Below are 20,135 nucleotides of genomic sequence, written 5' to 3'. Positions count from 1 at the left end.
CCCCCCGGTCTGACATCATTTAGGCTGTGTGGTCCGACCGTGTGTGTGTGTGTGTGTGTGTGTGTGTGTGTGTGTGTGTGTGTGTGTGTGTGTGTGTGTGTGTGTGTGTGTGTGTGTGTGTGTGTGTGTGTGTGTGTGTGTGTGTGTGTGTGTGTGTGCGCGCGTGTGATTGTGTTTATCTGTAATTCTGTTTTTGAAACAGCTTTGTGTGTGTCTGTATGTTTGTGCGATTGTTTAGCGACTGAATTTTGTGTATGTGCGGGTGTGCTCGCAAGATTGTGTCTACTTCGTTTGTGAGTGTGTGTGTGTGTGTGATTGTGGTCATGATTGTGTGTGTGTTTCTCTCTTATGTTTACCCCCCTCCATTCTAAGGAAGGGGAATATTCTTGGGTCTCTGGGGTCCCCACAGACAACAGATCACCATGTACGTCTCTTCTCTCCCTCCCTCCCTCTCTTCTCATCTCAGCCCTCGGTGAATCACACTCTGGGTGTAGGAGAGAGAGCTGGAAGGTTCTACTACCCCTGCGGGACATCGCCCTATTCAGGGTTTTGGGTGTGTTGCTCTCTGTGTGTGACTGTGTGCGGACGGACGTTTTGATAAAGGGATTAGCCAGCTAGTTTTATCTCTGAAACCTCGGACAGCGCTCGCGGACAAATGTTTCGGGAATTCAAATGGGGGCGATGTGTTGCCGTAGTAACCTGGAATTCAATCCGTCACTCACACACAGAGGCAGACATTTTGGCCCCTCATTCCCTGTATCAACCGAACCTTGTGTCAACTTTGCATCGGCTTCGGCTGATGGATATGTTTTTATTGTTATGCAAAAAGGGCTAAATATTGTGACCGTGTTGCTGTTTTTCCTTATTCCTTCCTTTTGCTTTATTTTTATTGACCTCTCTCCCTGACTTGAATCTGTCTGGTATATATTTGTCTGCTGAGCAAATCATAATCCTCACCGCCCAAAAAACATTTCCTCGATAGACAGACTCAGTCTTTCTGCTTGTGTGTGTGTGTGTGTGTGTGTGTGTGTGTGTGTGTGTGTGTGTGTGTGTGTGTGTGTGTGTGTGTGTGTGTGTGTGTGTGTGTGTGTGTGTGTGTGTGTGTGTGTGTGTGAGTATTTCTCTAATAAATCAAGAGGTGTTTGTGTGGAGATCCAGGTGTCTTTCTGTGGGCTACACATTGGAAAAACCTTAAGTAACCGACTGAGTTATTATTATTAGAATAACTCACTACGCCTGCCAATGTTGTATTAGTAAAGTGGGAAAGATATTTGTTCTATCTATGTGCGTGTGTTAAATCTTGTCAAATACAAAGAGAAAACACGGGTAAAGTTGTGTATTTCCCCAAATTATTTATCTTTCCACACTTTGAAAAGCAGGTGATCATTATCACAAAGATTTATTTAGGAGACTTGTTTTTAGGTGTGTTTTTGTTTCTAGGAAAGGGATAAGTGAGCTCTTGCTTTTCGTGTGTGTAGTGACGTAAAACATTTGATGCAGTTTATTTTAAATTATTTATCATCACTGACCCTGCGGACTCATTCCACAAAAACCAACCGAATCAATGGCTGAAAAAAAGTGCCGTGCTTTCATAGCTCGGTAGGAACACTGTGTCTCTGACGGAAATCTTTCACCCGTCACATATTTGAAACCAAAAAAAAAAAAGATTCTCTGGAGAAACAACTAGTAAGAAAAACCACATGCACACACACACACTGAGATATGCCCTGGTCGTAATTGTTTTTTCCTTTCCTGCATTTTAGCATTTCTTGAGCCATTTATATATTTCAAACCATTCATTTAGAATCTAAAAGTTATTCGTTTACGCCCTTTAAAACTCAGACGTTGCAAGTTTTAAATATAAAAAAACACAATGTGAAAAATTGCGATTAAAAAATTCTCTTATTAAGCCTACACCAGATTTACCAACGATGATTAGATATACAGTAAGTTACGACGTTCTGCGGTGCCATGAACATATTGTTTGTGCGTTGAAACCTCCAGTCTATTAACATAAATAGTTTTATATATATATATATATATATATATATATATATATATATATATATATATATATATATATATATACATATACACATTGTAAGGGGCACACTCTAGACCTGGTTATCACAAAGGGCCTCAATGTTTCTGATCTCTCTGTGACTGATCCTTCCTTATCTGACCACTTTTGTGTTTTCTTTAACATACATTTTATTCCCGACATACAGACAAAATCAAACACTGTCAAAAAACGGTAAATCAATGAAGATTCTAATGTACTTTTTAAAAAGGCCATCTCCTTGCTACCACCTCTAAACCCATGTTCTGCTGATGATCTTGTAGAAAACTTTAATTTGATAATTTTGAAAGTCATAGATGTCATTGCACCTTATAAGGCTAAAACGATTTCTGGAAAGCAAAAGGCACCCTGGAGAAAAGCTGCTTCTGTAACAGCACAGAAAAAAGAATGCAGGAAGGTTGAACGCATCTGGCGTAAAACAAAACTTCATATTCACCATGATATCTATAAAGAGAGCCTCCGTGCCTACAATTTAGACTTAAAAAATGCTAGAGAAACATTTTTCTCCAATATCATTAAAACCAACACTAATAATGCAAAAACCCTATTTGCAACTGTTGACAGACTGACCAACCCCCCAACAGAAATTCCACCTGATCTCCATTCCACGCAGAAATGCAATGAGTTTGCAGCTTTTTATATTGATAAAATTGAAGGTATCAGACGCGCCATCAATATCTCCACGTCAAACAAAAATGTTGGACTACCACCCTGTTCAGGCAAAAATTACGTGGCAAGGATGGCATGCTTTGATGTTATAGACTCTCAAAATCTTGTGGAAACTGTGACACAACTAAAGCCATCCACCTGTTGCCTTGATACTATACCTACCAACCTCTTTAAGAATGTTTTCGACTGCCTAGCAGTAGACATATTGCAGATAGTTAACAACTCTCTCCAGTCAGGCAAGTTCCCAAAAGCTTTGAAAACTGCAGTTATTAAACCCCTTTTAAAAAAGCGGAGCCTAGATGCCTCTATTATTAACAACTACAGACCAATATCAAATCTACCCTTCATAAGTAAAATCATTGAGAAAGTTGTCCTCCAGCAACTAAATCACTTCCTGGCATCAACTGGTTGCTATGACACCTTCCAATCAGGATTTCGACCCCTGCACAGCACTGAGACCGCCCTTATTAAAGTTGTAAACGACATCCGTCTTAACACAGACTCTGGCAAAACCTCAATACTAATGCTACTTGACCTCAGTGCTGCATTCGACACTGTAGACCATACATTACTTCTGGAAAGGTTAGAAAACTGGGTGGGGCTTTCAGGCACTGTCTTAAATTGGTTCAGGTCCTACCTACAAAATAGGAACTACTTTGTTTCCATTGGCGACTTTGTATCAGAATCAACCACCGTGACATGTGGAGTCCCACAAGGTTCGATCTTAGGACCCTCTTTATTCAACATCTACATGCTCCCACTAGGGCAAATCATGCAAAATAACAATATTGACCATCATTGCTATGCCGATGACACGCAAATCTATGTATCGCTATCACCAAATGACTATCGGCCCATAGATCTGCTGTGCCAGTGCATTGAGCAAGTGAAGGAATGGATGTGCCGAAATTTCCTTCAGCTAAATGAGGACAAAACAGAGATAATTGTATTTGGTTCTAAAACGGAAAGGCTTAAAGTAACTCAACACCTTCACTCTCTGTCCCTGAAAACCTCAATCAAAGCCAGAAATCTAGGGGTTATCATGGATTCAGATTTACATTTTGACAGTCACATCAAATCAGTTACAAAATCTGCATATTATCACCTTAAAAATGTAGCAAGACTTAGAGGGCTCATGTCCACCGAAGACTTACAAAAACTTGTACATGCCTTTATCACTAGTAAGCTTGATTACTGCAATGGTCTCCTCACAGGTCTCCCAAAACAAACTCTGAGGAAGCTTCAGCTTGTTCAGAATGCTGCTGCTAGAGTTCTAACAAAGACCAAAAAATTTGATCATATTACACCAATTCTGAAATCGTTACATTGGCTTCCTGTAGGTCAAAGAATTTATTTTAAAATCATGTTGCTAACCTATAAATCCCTACATGGTTTAGGCCCAAAATATTTAACTGATATGCTTCCACTACATCAGCCTTCTAGACCACTAAGATCCTCTGAGACCAATCTGTTAATTATCCCCAGAATAAACACAAAACATGGGAAAGCAGGATTTAGTTACTATGCAACAAATAGCTGGAATAAACTCCCAGAGGATTTAAGACTTGCCCCAACTCTGAGCACCTTTAAAACAAGACTGAAGACTTTTATGTTTGCTATAGCCTTCTGCTAAAATCTTAAGCTTTTTCTATTTTCTATTTTAATACTAAAATGCCTTTTTCTATTTTACCCATTTCTTTGCATATGTTTTTCTTTTACTTATCTATTATTTTATTTTATTGTATGACAATGTTTATATGTGAAGCACTTTGAGTCTGCCTTGTGTATGAAAAGTGCTATATAAATAAAGTTGCCTTGCCTTGCCTTGCCTATATATATATATATAGTTGTATCTTTCCGTTTTTATAGTGGATTTGTAGCGTATTTTTTCGGAACTGTCAAAAGGCACCCTTGCAGAACGCCATTGACCATCAGGCTAGAGTTTTCAACAACTCTTAAAATTACAATTGGGAATTCAAACCATTTAGTGTGTCGTACACTCTTCCTTCCAGTCCTACCACTGCAGCGATGCTAAGGGGTGCTAACCCGTAGCCCTGCATGCTAACGGATGTTCCAAAGCTGTAAGCGCAGCCCCTCTCAGCCTAGAATCAAGCGATTGGCTATGGGTCCCTGGGGGGGAGGGGGGGGGAAAGAGTTTTCCCTCCCCCAGCCTTGGGAGACGGGTTCAGGTTCAGGGTTCTTGGATGGGGGTCCAGGGCCCCCCCCCCCCCCCCCCCCCCCCCCCCCCCCCCCCCACTGTATGACCCAGCGGACCCAGCGTAATCATTAGCAGGTGCGTCGGGACCTTATCCGGAGTGCTGCTCTGCTATCGGGTTCGGAGCAAATGGAATCAAAGTGACACATAAAGCACCTCTCCTACCTCCTCTCTCCTCCTTCACCACCCCCCCCCACCCCCTCGCCCACACAGCCTGCATCAAAGACCCCCCCCCCCTTCCCTGTGAGGCCAGGAGAGTGTACGAGGTACGTTGTTTATTTTGAAGGCAGACATCTCAACTTGAATAACGGAGTGTCTAGAGTGGCAAGGAGACAAGATGGAGGTGTCACGAGTGTACACTGTTCACCGCCCTCCATTAAATTCCAGCATGTAATGCGTCGCAGACTTATTTATATCACACCTCTCAAACACAAAGGCCGTACAGAGGCTCGGATCATCTTTTAAGCACCTCAAGGTAACTGCCATTAAAAGAGGATAAAAGACGAGATTTAAAAATGAAATAAAAAAGGAACCCGACATAAAGAATGTAGGCAGAAAGGTAGTGACAAGAGAAAAGCTCTGTGCATGTGCTTATGTGTGTGGATGTAGACAAAGATGTAAAAAGTTCACCACTGAATATCATGAGGAGCTTTGACGGAAAGTTTTGAAAAATTGTTGTTTTATTTAGAAAATATTTATTGCACACGTAGAATCGAGATTCACTAACCTGCACATGTACTTATTTGTGTCGGGCGAGATTTAAACTTGGTAGAGATTTGGGCATTGAGGACACGAGCGCTAGGACACGGAGCTGTACCTGCATAACAAACACAAGTCATCTCCTGCTGCAAACAAATCAGGTCTCGCAATGTAGGAAAAAAGACAGACATGGTCCAACTAGATGAATAGTGGTTTGATGATTAACACCTTTCTCTCTCTCTCAACCTACTCTTTCACACGCGCGCGCGCACACACACACATACACATACACATACACATACACACACACACACAGCGAGAGAGAGAGAGAGACAGACACAGTCTCAAATTCTTCAATGATAATTACTGTTATTTGTGGCCTGCATTGCCGTTGTTATTTGATATCTGTCTTTCTGCATAGCTATCCGTCTGTCTGATTCTGTCCATGTCCGTAAATCTATTGGTCTTGTCTGCCTGTCCACGTGTCTCTGTCTACAGCCAACTAAATAATAGACTACATGTACCTGATAACCTACCTTTTGCAACATTCATTTGCTACTTAAACTTACATTTGAAGCAGTGACTGGTTACATATTCTCATGGCTTATTAGCCTTAGCTGGCAGCATCTGAGTCCCTGCCGTGTGTGTGCGTGCGTGCGTGAGTGCGTGCGTGCGTGCGTGCGTGCGTGCGTGCGTGCGTGCGTGCGTGCGTGCGTGCGTGCGTGCGTGTTTAGCGAGCGATGGAATGTGGTAGTGTGCCGTTGCCCTGGAGACCAGATAAAGGTTCTAGCCTAGGGTCTGTCTGTGCTATTCTCTTTCTCTCCCGTTTCCTTTTCTCTATCTCGATCTCTCCGTCTCTCCCACGCTCTGCTTCATAGGGTTTGATTTGCATAGGAAATATACATTTACATTGCCCAAGCAAAATAAAATATTAGGATACAAAAGTCAAAACAGGATATATTTTACAGTCAAAAAAATAGAATTCAATCGAAGTAACAAAATGTGTGTGCTGTGAAAAGTGATTGAATAAGACTATATAATAAAAAATAAAAAAGTCAGCCCAGTATATAGACCCTGGCCTGCCTTTCTGCTCTCAAGGCTCATTGTGTGGGGTTGAGAAGGCTGGAGTCGAGGGGGGGGGGGGGGGGGGGGGGGGGCATTGGCCATTGTCTCTTCAGCCTGGTTTGTGAGGTCTAATTATGGTCTGAGGAATGATACAGTACCAGAGCACTGACACGTCACGTGAGAAAGAGATCCCGCTCTGCAATATTGAGAACCAAAGGGTATTTTGGGAAAAATCTTATTTGGTCTTGCTAGGTTTTATACAATTAGTCTTCCAACAGCACAATAGCTGTGTGTGTGTGTGTGTGTGTGTGTGTGTGTGTGTGTGTGTGTGTGTGTGTGTGTGTGTGTGTGTGTGTGTGTGTGTGTGTGTGTGTGTGTGTGTGTAATTGATAGTATCTGTTGATTTTAGAACAGAATTGTGGTCATTGTTTGCCCCTGATGTGGTAAATGCTATCGGCCATTCATGTTAAAGAAGTTAAATGAATACCAGACCCACTTGATGTATGTCATATAGCCTTCCTGTTCGGCAGCCAATGAGAGCAACTGTAACCATTCAATCATTTAACAGATGCTTTTAAACAAAGGAACTGACAGTAAATTCAGTCACATGTCAATAAGGAGCGGGAAGGGATTTAAGGCATCTCGTAGACAACGCGTTAGGGATCGAACCCAGTATCTTCTAGCTGAGGGATGGAAACCCTAACGACTAGACTATCCTATCCCCTCACATAAACATAGACATTCGAGAAACAGACAAACCATTAGAGTGACCTCACACTAATGCCAGATACAAGCTAACAATGTTTCCTCACAAAAGTGGCCTTGACTAAAGTATTGTTATTATAATGAAAATTGTTATTTAATAGGATGGTCAAGGATGGTAGATTATTATGTCTCTCGCAGCCTTCCTCTGTCTCTCTCTCCCTCTCTCTCTGTCTATCTGTGTGTCTCTCTCTGTCTCTGTGTGTCTCTATCTGTGCGGTAATTTAAAGTTGAGCGGTAGAAAGCATTGGAGTCGAAGGTACGATCGTGAAGGTTCTTAATATAAGTAAAACCTGCTGATCTGGTTAGATGTTAGACGTCGGGAAGCCTGCTGACGCCTTTCAGCTTTCCCTCTACAATGTCGTAAACAAATCAATGTTTGATTGTGTTTTGTTGTTTTTTCTGATTGCCCCTGCAACAATGTTCAGAAGCGGGGCAGATGTTTCTACTGCCGTCATTGGGACAGTTATTAGTAGCCTACATGGCAGCAGAAAGACGTGGTAGCACATGAGTTGGTTCAGACGCGCGAGAGAAATGGCATCTCACTTTAAAAAAATATGAAAGCAGACGATAGCAAATCTAAAACATCAGGCTCTATGTGTTATTGTGTTATTATGATCAACACTATAATGGTCTGTTATTTAATTCATTGCGGGCAGATTATGATGTGGATGTTGAGGACTCTGAGAGAGAGAGAGAGCATGTAATGGACTACCTAATGCTTTCTCTCAGGTAGTAAAATCAGGTGGTGATTTCAGTCGATGGTGTCTGTGCGCCACTGTCTTTTATTTTGGTGTCACTAAGGTGCTATGTAGAGATTGGGGTAAGCCAGGAGGTCAGGCTCTGTCTGGGTGTCCAGGGCTAGAGGTTCATCCATTATTGATGATACCGTGTGTGAGCCAGGCCACCAAGCTTCATATTGATCCGTAGCAAGCTGCTGCAGAACGAAAGAAGGGGCAGAGTGATCGCTGGCACAATTAATCTTCCAAAGAGTCCTCCATTTTGGATGACACACTGTTTAAGGATTTTCACAAATGTTATTTATATTATTTGAGATTGCATTCCACTGTAAGATATTGATTAAAAAATGCCCCTTTTTAAAAAAGTGTAAAAAGCGTAGCATCATGTACTTTGCAGCGAGTGAACTTCAGTCTAGCGGAACACAGAGAAAAAGAGGGCCTGCAGTCAGAAATAGCAATGCCCCCCTATTTCTTTATCAAGCTTTTAAAAACAATTCCTTTTTTCCCTTGGGAAGCGGCAAGATTGATTTTTCAGGGCTTTTATGGTCAGTTCACACTTTGGGGTGCCTCGACTTTGATGAAATATGATGGTCACAGTAAGTGGCCGGCTTTATCTCAGACCATCTAATGGACAACTGCCCAAGCAGCCACCAGGTTTCTCTCAAGGATTCTGCATTGGCGGTTAAAAAAATAATATATATATATACTGTACATTTTCTTTGAACATGAATGTTTTTTGAAAGGATGAACCCGTTTGGACCTTTTTCCAACTTTTTTTAATGCCAATATGTGGAAGCTCAGATAGTATTGCATTGTATTGTTTCCAGAATGGACATTTTGGTCACATTCAATGGTTCTAAATCTATTATTAATAACCTGTAATTAAACCATCTTGTACAAATCTTTTTTGAATGAACCTAGAAGAAAGGAGTGTAGCATTTTATTTAGTTGTTATTATGTTTGCTGAAAAATAACAATTTGTTTTGAGGAATGTTTCACGTCAACGTTAGATTCCACTCTCATGAGGATTTTCACTCTTAAAGTCGGAATTTACAGTTTACAATATCCCGAAATCCACAAATCCATTTCCCTGTTCTGCTTCTCTTTCTAGCAAACACCTTCGCTGTAGAGAGATAGCTTGGGCTTTTAAAAAGAAATACTGTCAGAATGGAACATGAGGAGAAGCATGGCTTTTCCCCAAACTGTGCAGGCTTGGAACGAAAATATAGCTAGTTATTTCATCATCCCACTCTTGTTTTTGTTTTTTTGTGCCTCTTAAACCAACTTCTGTTCTGCTAGAAGCTATCGCTGTGCTGAAGCACCAAGGCCTAGCTAGTGTAAACATAGGTTAGGCTTAGTAAGATAATATATGCCTGTACTCCCTGCTCCATATTCTCTCCTTGATGTGCTGAATGGAGGGTTCACAACTGTGTTGTATCATGCAAGGATAGCGATCATGTTTTCTAGAATGACCTTTTGGGTTGGCCTGACATGATAAATATCATGTTTATTCATAATTTTGGTTAGAGCTTATGATATATGCATATCAGTTTTTATAAAATGACTAACTCTTATAGAAATGTACAGATCATCTGAACATAATTCGGACCTATGAAAACCTTTTTATATAGATTGTATGCGTTACATTTTTTATTTTAAAGACCAAACTGGTTCAATGTTTTACATTGTGCAGGGGTTCAAGATATAATGGGACGAGCAGACCATTTATCTTCCAACAAAATGTACACTTGCGGACCTACTGATGGCCGTATAGATGGCCAGGAATAGAAAAAGAGATTGTTTTTCTACCTTCTACCTAGTTCTCCCCCCCCCCCCCCAGGCTTCTTTTGTTACGATGGATTCTGCTTCAGGAAAATAAGCTAAAATAGATATGTTTATTTGTTGAGCTTGTTGTCTAGTTACCTCTTGTGCACTTTTTGGTAATTCAGTCACTCAAGTGCTGTTATTATATTTCAACCACCCAGTAAAAATATTGATAACATATTATGGTCATCCTCCAAAGATTCCCACTATTCGAAATCAATAATGATCCTTCCCCGATCCCACCCTGGTGTCCTGTTTTCTAATTTCATGTCTAGGGATCCCTTGTTCAGAATTCCCAGAGTTGTCGTATAAATGCATATGCAATTGTTAACGGCCTTTAGCAATCATTTCATTTTCTGTGACACACACTCATATTTCCTGTATTTTATAGTTGAACATGTCATATAAACAGAAAATTGTTAACGATCCAGTGGGATGCTGTGATGAGTTCTTCATGTTTAGAATGTAATTCTCCTTTTTAGATACATTTACGGCAACGCCTTTTATTTCCAATGCGTTTCAATGGAGTATTTGGTTATCCTTTGTGAGTCCCTTCCTGTGGGCTGGAACGCCCCAAATGTTCCTGCTGTATTCCCTGATTATTATAAAAGAGAACAGACATCTTTACCTTACTCCAAAGTCATTCTAGACTTTGGAGTTAGATCAATTGTGTTTTTTTTATTTTCTTCGGATAACCACTCAAGGAGGGATAACGTTTATTCCGTTTGGGCTAGAACCACCAAATGTATAATCTTGTATTTTCGTTTTAATATAGGTCCTCTTTCATATAAAAACGACCAAAGGTCTCTAGCTCATTCCCAAGTGTGCTAGACCCCTAGGTCAACCATACATTGCATCACTTCCTGTCAGGCTAGAGCCCTCAAATGTATTGTTTTACCAGAGTTGAATGCCCTCATTCATATAACAGGGACCAGACGTCTCAATCATGCTCCCAGTTCATTCTATGCCCCCATAAATGGTGTGTTGCTCTTGTATCGTCTGATGACGTCTAAGTGAGGAATTGCATCACTTTCTGTCGGGCTACAAGCACCAAATTTTTACTCGCGTTTCCTCGAGGCCCTCATTCCTATACTAGACCAGACGTTGAAGGGGGGGGGGGGGGGTCACAGGGCCCCCAAGGGTCCTGGCTGTCACCGTTGGGCAGCTGTAATGAAGCCTAGGAGAACAGACGGACAGGCGAGAAAGATCACAAGGATAGAGGTCTGCGGACCAAATATTCAGCTGACCCCCTAACCAAATCTGTCCGGGCTATCAAATCTCAAACTAGCACTAGTGACCAAACTAGCACTGAAACAATGATACAATTATTTTATAATAACGTTGACTGCAGTACTTAACGAAAGTTATAGATTAATTCAAACTAAACGCTGTTAATTGCGGGACCAAGTTCACACTTCCAGCATGTAACGTCGTTATGGCAACGAGTGCGTTCGGAGATTTCAAGCCAAAATAGTCTTGAAATTAGTCAATGACCCAAAGTTACACTAATAAGGTCATCAGGGGTTGTGTGAAGAAACGCGGAGAGAGGTGGACGTGGGTTTGGGATGTCTTCACAGGGCCGGCCCTCTCGCAGTGTTCCGTAGAAGCACTGCTGGTCGCACCACGGTGGTCGCACTCTCGCACGTTTCAGCCATTGCATTGTCGGGTGCACACACACATAGTAGAATGTTCATTATACATATCTCAAATGCTACCCCCCCCCCCCCCAAGACTCCCCCCAGGCGTAACTGTAATTACATGAGTCCACGATAAACATGTCGATCAATCGACTGACACTCTGTAGTCTGTACATGTCTGCTGCCCTGCCCTTGTGTCTAAAGACACCGCCGCCCCAGCCATGATATTGAGAGACGTCCTGAAAATCAAACGCTCCCCTCCCCCACAGCCTGCGCCTCTCAGGGGATTGTCACTCCCAGAAGACTGCCATTTTCTGAGACTTAATAACTCTGACATGGTGGGCAAACAGAGTATTCAGTCAGACGGCAGTGTAGGATGGCGTGCGGGGCTGACACCCCGGCATGAAGCATGGCTGGGGACGGAATTGCTTCCTGTTTGAACGGAGAGTTTGCCCATTTGCGCACTGCAAACTCTTTGACTGTACCAAATAACCCTCTTGAGGTAAAGAATAGATTTTTTGGAGAACGATGAATTCCTGGAGGCAGGAAAGGCTGGGGGTTATAATTTCAGTTTAAGGAACCATTCCATCTAGTCAAATCAAAAAAGGTGTTTGTTGTTTCTGATGATAAAGGGATGCTCCAGAAGGCTTTATGTCAAGATAGGATATTGCATATCAGAAACAAATGCATCTTAAAACAATGGCTATTCTATAATAAGTGTTCTTCATTCTCCATTCTTCTACCCCCCCCCCCCCCCCTGACAGACCTCTCCGCCGCGGTCCAGAAGTTCTCCCAGTCTCTGCAGGAGTTCCAGTTCGAGTGCATAGGTGACGCCGAAACTGATGACGAGGTGAACATCGGTAAGTCCGGGATGCCAAGGAGGGAACGGGGGGATTAGAGGACAGAGGGTGGGGTGTGTGTGTGTGTGTGTGTGTGTGTGTGTGTGGGGGGGGGGGGGGGGTCACTTCTTTCTCTGCAGTTTCCCAATTAGTTCCACTGTCACCCCAGTTATGACCTTTCAGCTGTATTTCCCTAGGCCCCTCGCCTTCAGTGATGGGGGCTTCTTCCCCAAAGCTACCGCTGTAAGCTCATTAGGCTTAAGCCAGGAGCGGATATCGACTCCCGCTCCTGGAACAAATGACGGTCGCCCTCCAATGTGGCCCCTACTTTTTTTATTTTTTTATCCGTGTGTTTTTCTTTTGGGGCCGTCGCCGGCCGGTGTCCACAGGGGGAAACGGTAGGACAAGAAGCCCGGCTGATTGGGAGAAGGTATCGAGAGATAAGTCCAGCATACTAATTCCAGGAACGAGGATTGTGCCCTCGTGACTATAGATCTGCATGTATAATTAATGCTATTGATTTGCTTATGATGCTTCTCCTCGTGCCTTTTTAGAAAAGATCAGAGGCACTAATTGTGATCCGTGTCAGAGATTAATGGAGGTGTGGACCTCTCCGGGGTGGAATGTGAAAGCAGATGTTCGGAGAGCTTCCCTGGGCCTCTAATGGGCAGGTGCCTCCATCTGGCTCACTCAGCTGCTGCTTCAGGTTCCTCCCTATTCCCCGCCGCTCTGTGCTGCTGCAACACTGTCCATCTGCGGTCTTCCTTTACACCGGACAGCGCCACATCCAACATGGTGCTTAGACGCAGAGTTTCCCACACCAAAGGTGCACTTATAACCTTGGGGGATACCCAGGCAGGTTAAACAGGCTACTCCTAAAGATTTGGGGACGATTATGATAAAGTCCCATCGATTCACATTTTGTTGAATTTGTCAAATATAATATTTGTTGATTGTTGCGGTGCATTAAATGGAGGACCAGAAGTGGGAGTATAGATGTGCTCTTTCCGTCTCAAACGTGTCTCGATCAATACAGTGTCAATAATATGCATTGTGATGCATAATGCTCGACTGCATTATTAGTTTGAAGGGATAAATGTTTATGGTTTGGTGTGGGAGAAGGGGTGAGTGAGCCAATGCCATACTGAGGGGGCTCTGGGGGTATGGGAGGCACAGCAGGTTTGGAAACACTTAATTGCCCCGATACGCAGGGTTGAAGATGACCGCTTATGACCCGGAGGCCGGACAAGGTTCAGCGTACTTTAATTTCATAGAGAGCCACCTCTTTCTGGGAGGTCGGTCAAGAGGAGCGCTGGAGCTCTGAGTGAGGGCTGCTTATTAAGCTGACTGTCCTTCTTGCCAGCGGGTTACCGTGCCGACCGCGGCCTCCTACGCTGCCTGTCTCCAACCGGCCCCCGAACGGCCACGGGCATCTGCCGGCTGGAGTTTTATTGACTGTGTAATGCTGGCGCTAAGCAATTCATTTGGGAGGTTGTTTAATCAGGGCTGTGGATGCAGCGTAGTGCAGAGTACACAGCTCAGCAGGTTCACTTTCCAGAGTCAACAACTTGATGTCATCTCTGCTGCTCCTTTTTGTATAGGGGCTTGTTAATTCCAGATAATATGTTTTTACAGTTCGACAAAACGGAAGCGCGCACACAGGGGTATGTACTTAAATGTGCCCAGTGACACCCGGAGCGTATTGTTCTGCGTCTCTGTACTGTGAGGTACTGTACTGTACTCTGTTCTGTGCTAAAAAATAAGAGGCTTATTGTGACTAGAAGGAATCCAATTAAAGTAGGTCATTTTGATCAATGCGATGCAAAAATGAAAAATCAACGTTCATCAACCTCGTTGTTTTATCCGTGTACGTGACCGAACGACGACAGCGTTCTCTAGCCAACGCGTCGTACTTTGAGACGAGGTGTGATGCCACACCTCATTCGGAACCACTAAACGGCAGCCGCCCGTAATCACCAGCGCGTTGTGTTGTGTACCACCAGATCCACGGGGGGAACCCGTGTTCCCACACTTGACTACAATTATCTCCCGTCTCTCCGCGGCTTGGAGCGCCACGTGGCAGGCCATGCATACAATTCACGCCTGTTCCGCCGGCGGCCCTGCTGTCCGTCTTCACACTGTGTGACTTGAAGGACTGTGATGCTGAAGTGTGTGTGCGTGTGTGTGGGTGATATGTAAACCAAAGCTGTCCCCATGTAGCACGATCTATAGCACGTGCTGTTGGCACTAACTTCAAGTTCATCAAGTATATGTCAACTTCTCAAACCACGGGTATGGTGTGAGTTGAGTGGTATGACTAATTGAAATGTCAGCGATTAAGAGGTTATGTTTAGCACTGTAAGAAAAAACGATTTATTGAACTTCTTTTCAAGAGCTGTTCATTCTGAAACATTTTCTACTTGTATAGATGCCCTTTCATGTAGGTAGTATTCTCGTCTACTATGGTTGCATATCGACATAAATCCAGCTCATTAGACATGAATATATTTGTCACATGTCTTCTTCTTATGTATATTTTTTATCATCTTCAGTTAATTAATTCCTAATTAATTGTTGATTTAAGCAAAGCTCTTTTGCAACCCTGACATACTCAGTCTAAATTCAAAAAGTGCCGTTGGTTGTTTTTTGATGACTAAATGTTAAATGCTAAAATGATTAGGCTTCTTTTTAAAGGGTGGGTAAACATTTTTGTAATCCTGTCGGATTATGATTTTCCTGAGGCCAAGAGTGTTCCAAAACATCATTACAGAACATCTTTGAAGGCTAAAACTCTGCTATCTCTCTGGTATCTGCATCACCTGCCTCTGCCGCCCTCGGGGGGGGGGGGGGGGAGGAAATCAGATCATGATTACACCAACAAAAAGGCGGGATGAAAACCAACCTATTGCAATCAACATTGTCATCAACAAAGCTGATGCTTTCTTAGTGACACGAGCGCGCCCACGCACAGCGAACAACCCTGTCGGAGGAGGAGGTGGGGGGGAGGGGGGCGGTTGGGGGTCCAACCACGGTTCTCTCTGATGCTCCTCGACCGCAAGGCATCAGAGTCCTGTACGCCGCGAGACTTGTTCGCCTGACCTTTTTATCGATTTTTACCTCCATGGCTTCCTACGATGACATTCTCATTCCAGGGCCGCCGTCCAGAGAAATCGATGGGGGGTCGTAAGATTGATGTGGCTATTGAAATTTTAATTTTTTAGAAATGTTACAGAGCCCTGATCTTGGAAGGTCACTGATCCAGTCTGTTGGGCTCACTGTCCACTGCCCCGGAACCATCCCGGGATGAGGTTTAAGTTGGGCTGAAATCCTGCGGGTCACCGCAAAAAAAGACATGACCCATTCAATCTTATTTTTGACGCGGAACGAAATATCATCCCCGATGAAACGTGACTGAAAGGTTTCCTTCTCCCCTGCCACACACACACACACACACACACACACACACACACACACACACACACACACACACACACACACACACACACACACACACACACACACACACACACACACACACACACACACACACACACACACACACACACACACAGAAAATGAGAAAGGAGAAAAAACACACAGTGACAAACAAATGAAACCATGAATGAAATTCCTTCCAGCTCCTGTCTTTTCTGTCAGTTTCTCGTTCCGGTAAAGCGCGTCAGAAACTCATTCCGTCCCGTGATTCATCAGCTCTTTTACGACCCCTCTCCTCCTCCCCATTTAGTGGTGAGTAATATGCAGGTGGTCACCCCACTCTGACACCAATTCCCATCCTTCTGAGTCTAATCCCGTCCCCACATCAGCAGCACCAGCTGTGGCCTTTAGCCCCCCCCGCTAGGTTAGCCGTTAGCTGACAAAGGACCCGGCGCCATTAGAAGGAGGCCTCCTCTGTCGCCGGGACGACGGCGTTGGTAAGGGGGGAGGATGAACCACATGGGCAGGCTGGTCTAGTGGTTGGACAAGATGGGTCGCTAGGTTCTTAATCCCAGATAGGACATTTTGGTGCTTCAGCAGAAAGTACAGAACAGTATATGAAGTTAGAAAATGTAAAAAGGGGAAAAACCACAAACGCTGGATTCCAAGATGAAGGGTAATGCGTTCCAACCACGATGTTTGCACTTTGCAGTCTACCTGAAGGCGTCCTCTAGCCAGACGCCCTTACCTTAACCCCTACCTGGTCCGACAGTTAGTGTCCAGGAATTACAAGGGTTTCCGAGAAGTGAATAAGAAACCACAGACACAGGAACAGCAATTTTTTGATTTATTTATGTACCGAGAGAAGTGTGTTCAGCTAAACGTTCTTTGCGGTGATCAGAGAGGAGGAGAGGTGAGTAGAGGCAAAGCATGATGAGCAGGGAGGGCATGAGACCATTAAATGTTGTGTTTATGTTTTAACTGTCTGTGAGATCGGAACTAAGTGTAGACAAAGAGAGAGAGAGGGTTGTCTGCTAACCAGCGGTCTGGGAGATCTGTGCTTACATTAAATGTAGGTGTTGGAGTACTAGCTATGATGATCATGTGTTTTATCGGAGTAGGCCTGCGCAGTAATTTCATGTTTATTTCAATCCCGACTTTGGCTTCTTCAATAAGTTTATCTTGAAAGGCAGCAGTCAATTAATAATCAAGAAAATGCTACATTTTATGAAATCATTCTAAATCTGATGCCCATAACATTAAAATCAAACTGAGCATTTTCTTTATTCTCATTCTTCTTTATAAACAGTTGGCACCACAGAATATGATTGAATAATTTTCTGTTAATCACAATGATTAGTTGCGATAACGCAACTAATTGACTCTGTCAGCTTTGTAAGCTAATATAATGTAGAATATAATATGGTTATGTAGGATCAGGTTATAGGCTGTGGACATGGGGATCGAACCCAGTATTATTTGGGATTCAAACACCCTTGCCATCAGTCCCCCAGAAGGCTGTATTCATTATAGGCTGAAGAGTAAAGCATATCGTGACATGTGTCATTTGGTTTGACACTTTTATCAACCCAAAGCGTCTTAGGATACCTTGAGTGCATACATTTCTAGCATGTATAGCATTACAATCTGGCACTGTTATGGCCCTGCTATAAAAAGGAATGGAACACATCTGTCAACGCTGAATGAGATCTGGGTTACCGTGGCGATGCGGATATCGGGGCCTCTCTGGGGTATCAAGAGCAGCCAAGGCGGCACAAGGAGATGGAAGAAAGCCATCTTCTCGATCGATGGAAACGATTGTGAAGTACCGTATTTTTGTACCACTTTTTGATTGTGTTGTTGTTTTTGCCCAAATCCATCTGGGTTGTTACCGACCGATCCAAACGTGATATTAATCCTGTTGGTGTTTTTGTTTGTTTCAGCCCAGTCGTTCAAGGAGTTCTCCCAGCTCTTGAACACAGTGGAAGAGGAGCGAAGACGACTGGTAAGAGTTGCCTTTTATTTCCGGGGTTACTCTGACCAACTGCTGTTTGTAGCTGTTGCCATTTCCACCTCCTATTTATGTATATATACTTTGTGCTTCATTTTCCTCTACCTCTTATTAATAATCATTCATTCTTTGACATAAAATTAAAAAAACGGACCAATTAAACCAGGTTTTCTTGTTTTTCCACTTATTTTCCTAACTCTTAGTTTAGAGTAGAGAATGCTGCTTTAGTGTTTGACCCATTGCACTGGACGTAACAGCCTTTTTAATGAGATCCGTTTAGAGAAACGTCCGTACCGTCAGTGACAATGTACTTGACTCTCACAGTCAGGGGTTACCAGGAGTGATCACGTGACTATGTAACCAGCGCTCGCTGTGAGGAGTGCATGTGGACTTCACGGCAGGGGAGCGCAAAACGCTAACTGATAGACACTGCAGAGCTCTCTCTCACCCTCTCTCTCTCCCCCCTCCTTTCCATATCCCACTTTATCCTCCTTCTCTCTCTCTCGTTCTCTTTCCATCCTCCCCCCCCCTTCCTCTCTCTCCCTCTCTCTCTGCATCTTCCTCTTTCTCTAAGGATCCTTAGGATTTAAGTAGCAGTATGAATAGCCACAAACGCATGCAATATGATTTTTTTACTTTCCTACCTCAAAATAAAGTTATTATTAGCTGACCCTTTTTTTTTATTAATCCTAATATAGGAATTACTTGATAAACGTTACTTTCCCTTAAACGGCAGTTTGACTGTGATCATGTTGGCCATTCATACAATAAAGAGAGGTGGAATACGAGATCTATTTGACTGATGGTTCTGACATGTTAGCGAAAGAGGGTCCTGAAAGGAAAAAGAGAAAGAGAAAGATGTTAGGCAGAACTCAATTCATATAAATTCAGAAAACTCCTGACCATGAACAAGGGCACTAACGACTAGAATTGGTTTCTGGGCGCTACACTGTGTGGCAGGCTGTCAGCCCTTCTTTTTCAGCGTGTTTTGAGGGGTCAAATGCACGGAACAAATCCATAGAACATGAATGGAGAAAGTATTCTTTCTCTTTCTCCTCCTCTTGTATGAATTTATGAACACTTTTATGAATTACATTTTTATTTAGTGTTTTTATGCACACACAAAAATGAATAACCAAGGAGGAAATGTGCATTTCGGTAAGATTAAACTAAAAGCCTGTGCTCTTTGCGGTTACTTATGCAATAAAAATATCTGAAACAAGCCAAAGAACATCATAACAATTTTGGACAGGTGAAATGCTGGCCAAGAAGATCATGCTCCAATATCTCAGAGGAGCGTTCATACAGGAGCTACACAGCGTGTAGTTTCACAAATTCTCCAACCAGGAGCAAGGGTCAGGTCAAAGTACCCTGTTTCTCATTTTACTCTATTTTTTTTACAGGGAAATATTCAATAATTGCCTCCACAAGGAATCCCATTATATACAGTTTGAACTGTAAAATATTATTATACTGAATTGCACAAACATTCATGCAAGTCTGATAAAACTATAAAGTCAGGTTTCTTTTCTTTTTTTTCGTGGATGGAAGCTGATGAAACTGTCCCAGTGTCGTAAGGTTAAAGGTGTTGTTGTGAACACCCGGGCAGCTCTTAATGAGAGCCCCAGCGTGGGAGACGCTTGGGCTTTAGGGATCCAAAGCTCCAAGCGGAGGGAGTTCACAGTTCAGCCATTAGCTGGCGTTTACCGTTTCCTGAGCGGCCCGCATGCCACCGTCACCCGGTTGACTCTGTAATTAGTGGCGACGCACAGCAAAGTCATCTCAGTTTTATAATTAGCTTTTCGATTTTAGCCGTGATAACTATTAACTATATTTGTGATGATTAAGGTGTGTGTGTGTGTGTGTGTGCTGTGCACACGTGTACAGAATTTGAAAGTGATAACTATTAACTATATTTGTGATGATTAAGGTGTGTGTGTGTGTGTGTGTGCTGTGCACACGTGTACAGAATTTGAAAGTGATAACTATTAACTATATTTGTGATGATTAAGGTGTGTGTGTGTGTGTGTGCACACGTGTACAGAATTTGAAAATGAAACAATTAAATACTTGAACTTCAAATCCCCAACGAATAGGCGATTTGTAAACGACTTGCTTTGATTTGGTGTTCACTGAGTTTAACCATTCAGTAGGCTACC

At 43.0% G+C, this 20,135-nt stretch overlaps 1 protein-coding gene across 1 annotated transcript in view; it reads left to right on the top strand.

Moving 5' to 3' along the window:
- LOC132473919 (rho GTPase-activating protein 42-like) overlaps window positions 1–20,135 on the top strand; it is a 41,469-nt gene that overhangs the window by 7,723 nt on the left and 13,611 nt on the right. Inside the window, exons 2-3 of the mRNA XM_060074276.1 lie at window positions 12,456–12,551; window positions 17,909–17,970. Of these exons, the coding sequence (XP_059930259.1) occupies window positions 12,456–12,551; window positions 17,909–17,970 (158 nt within the window). The remainder of the gene's footprint in view (window positions 1–12,455; window positions 12,552–17,908; window positions 17,971–20,135) is intronic.

This window comes from Gadus macrocephalus, chromosome 16 (genome assembly GCF_031168955.1).
Source record: "Gadus macrocephalus chromosome 16, ASM3116895v1".
Taxonomy (NCBI): Eukaryota; Metazoa; Chordata; class Actinopteri; order Gadiformes; family Gadidae; genus Gadus; species Gadus macrocephalus.
The sequence above is the reverse complement of the archived record's forward strand: the minus strand, read 5'-3'. Positions and strand labels throughout refer to the sequence as shown.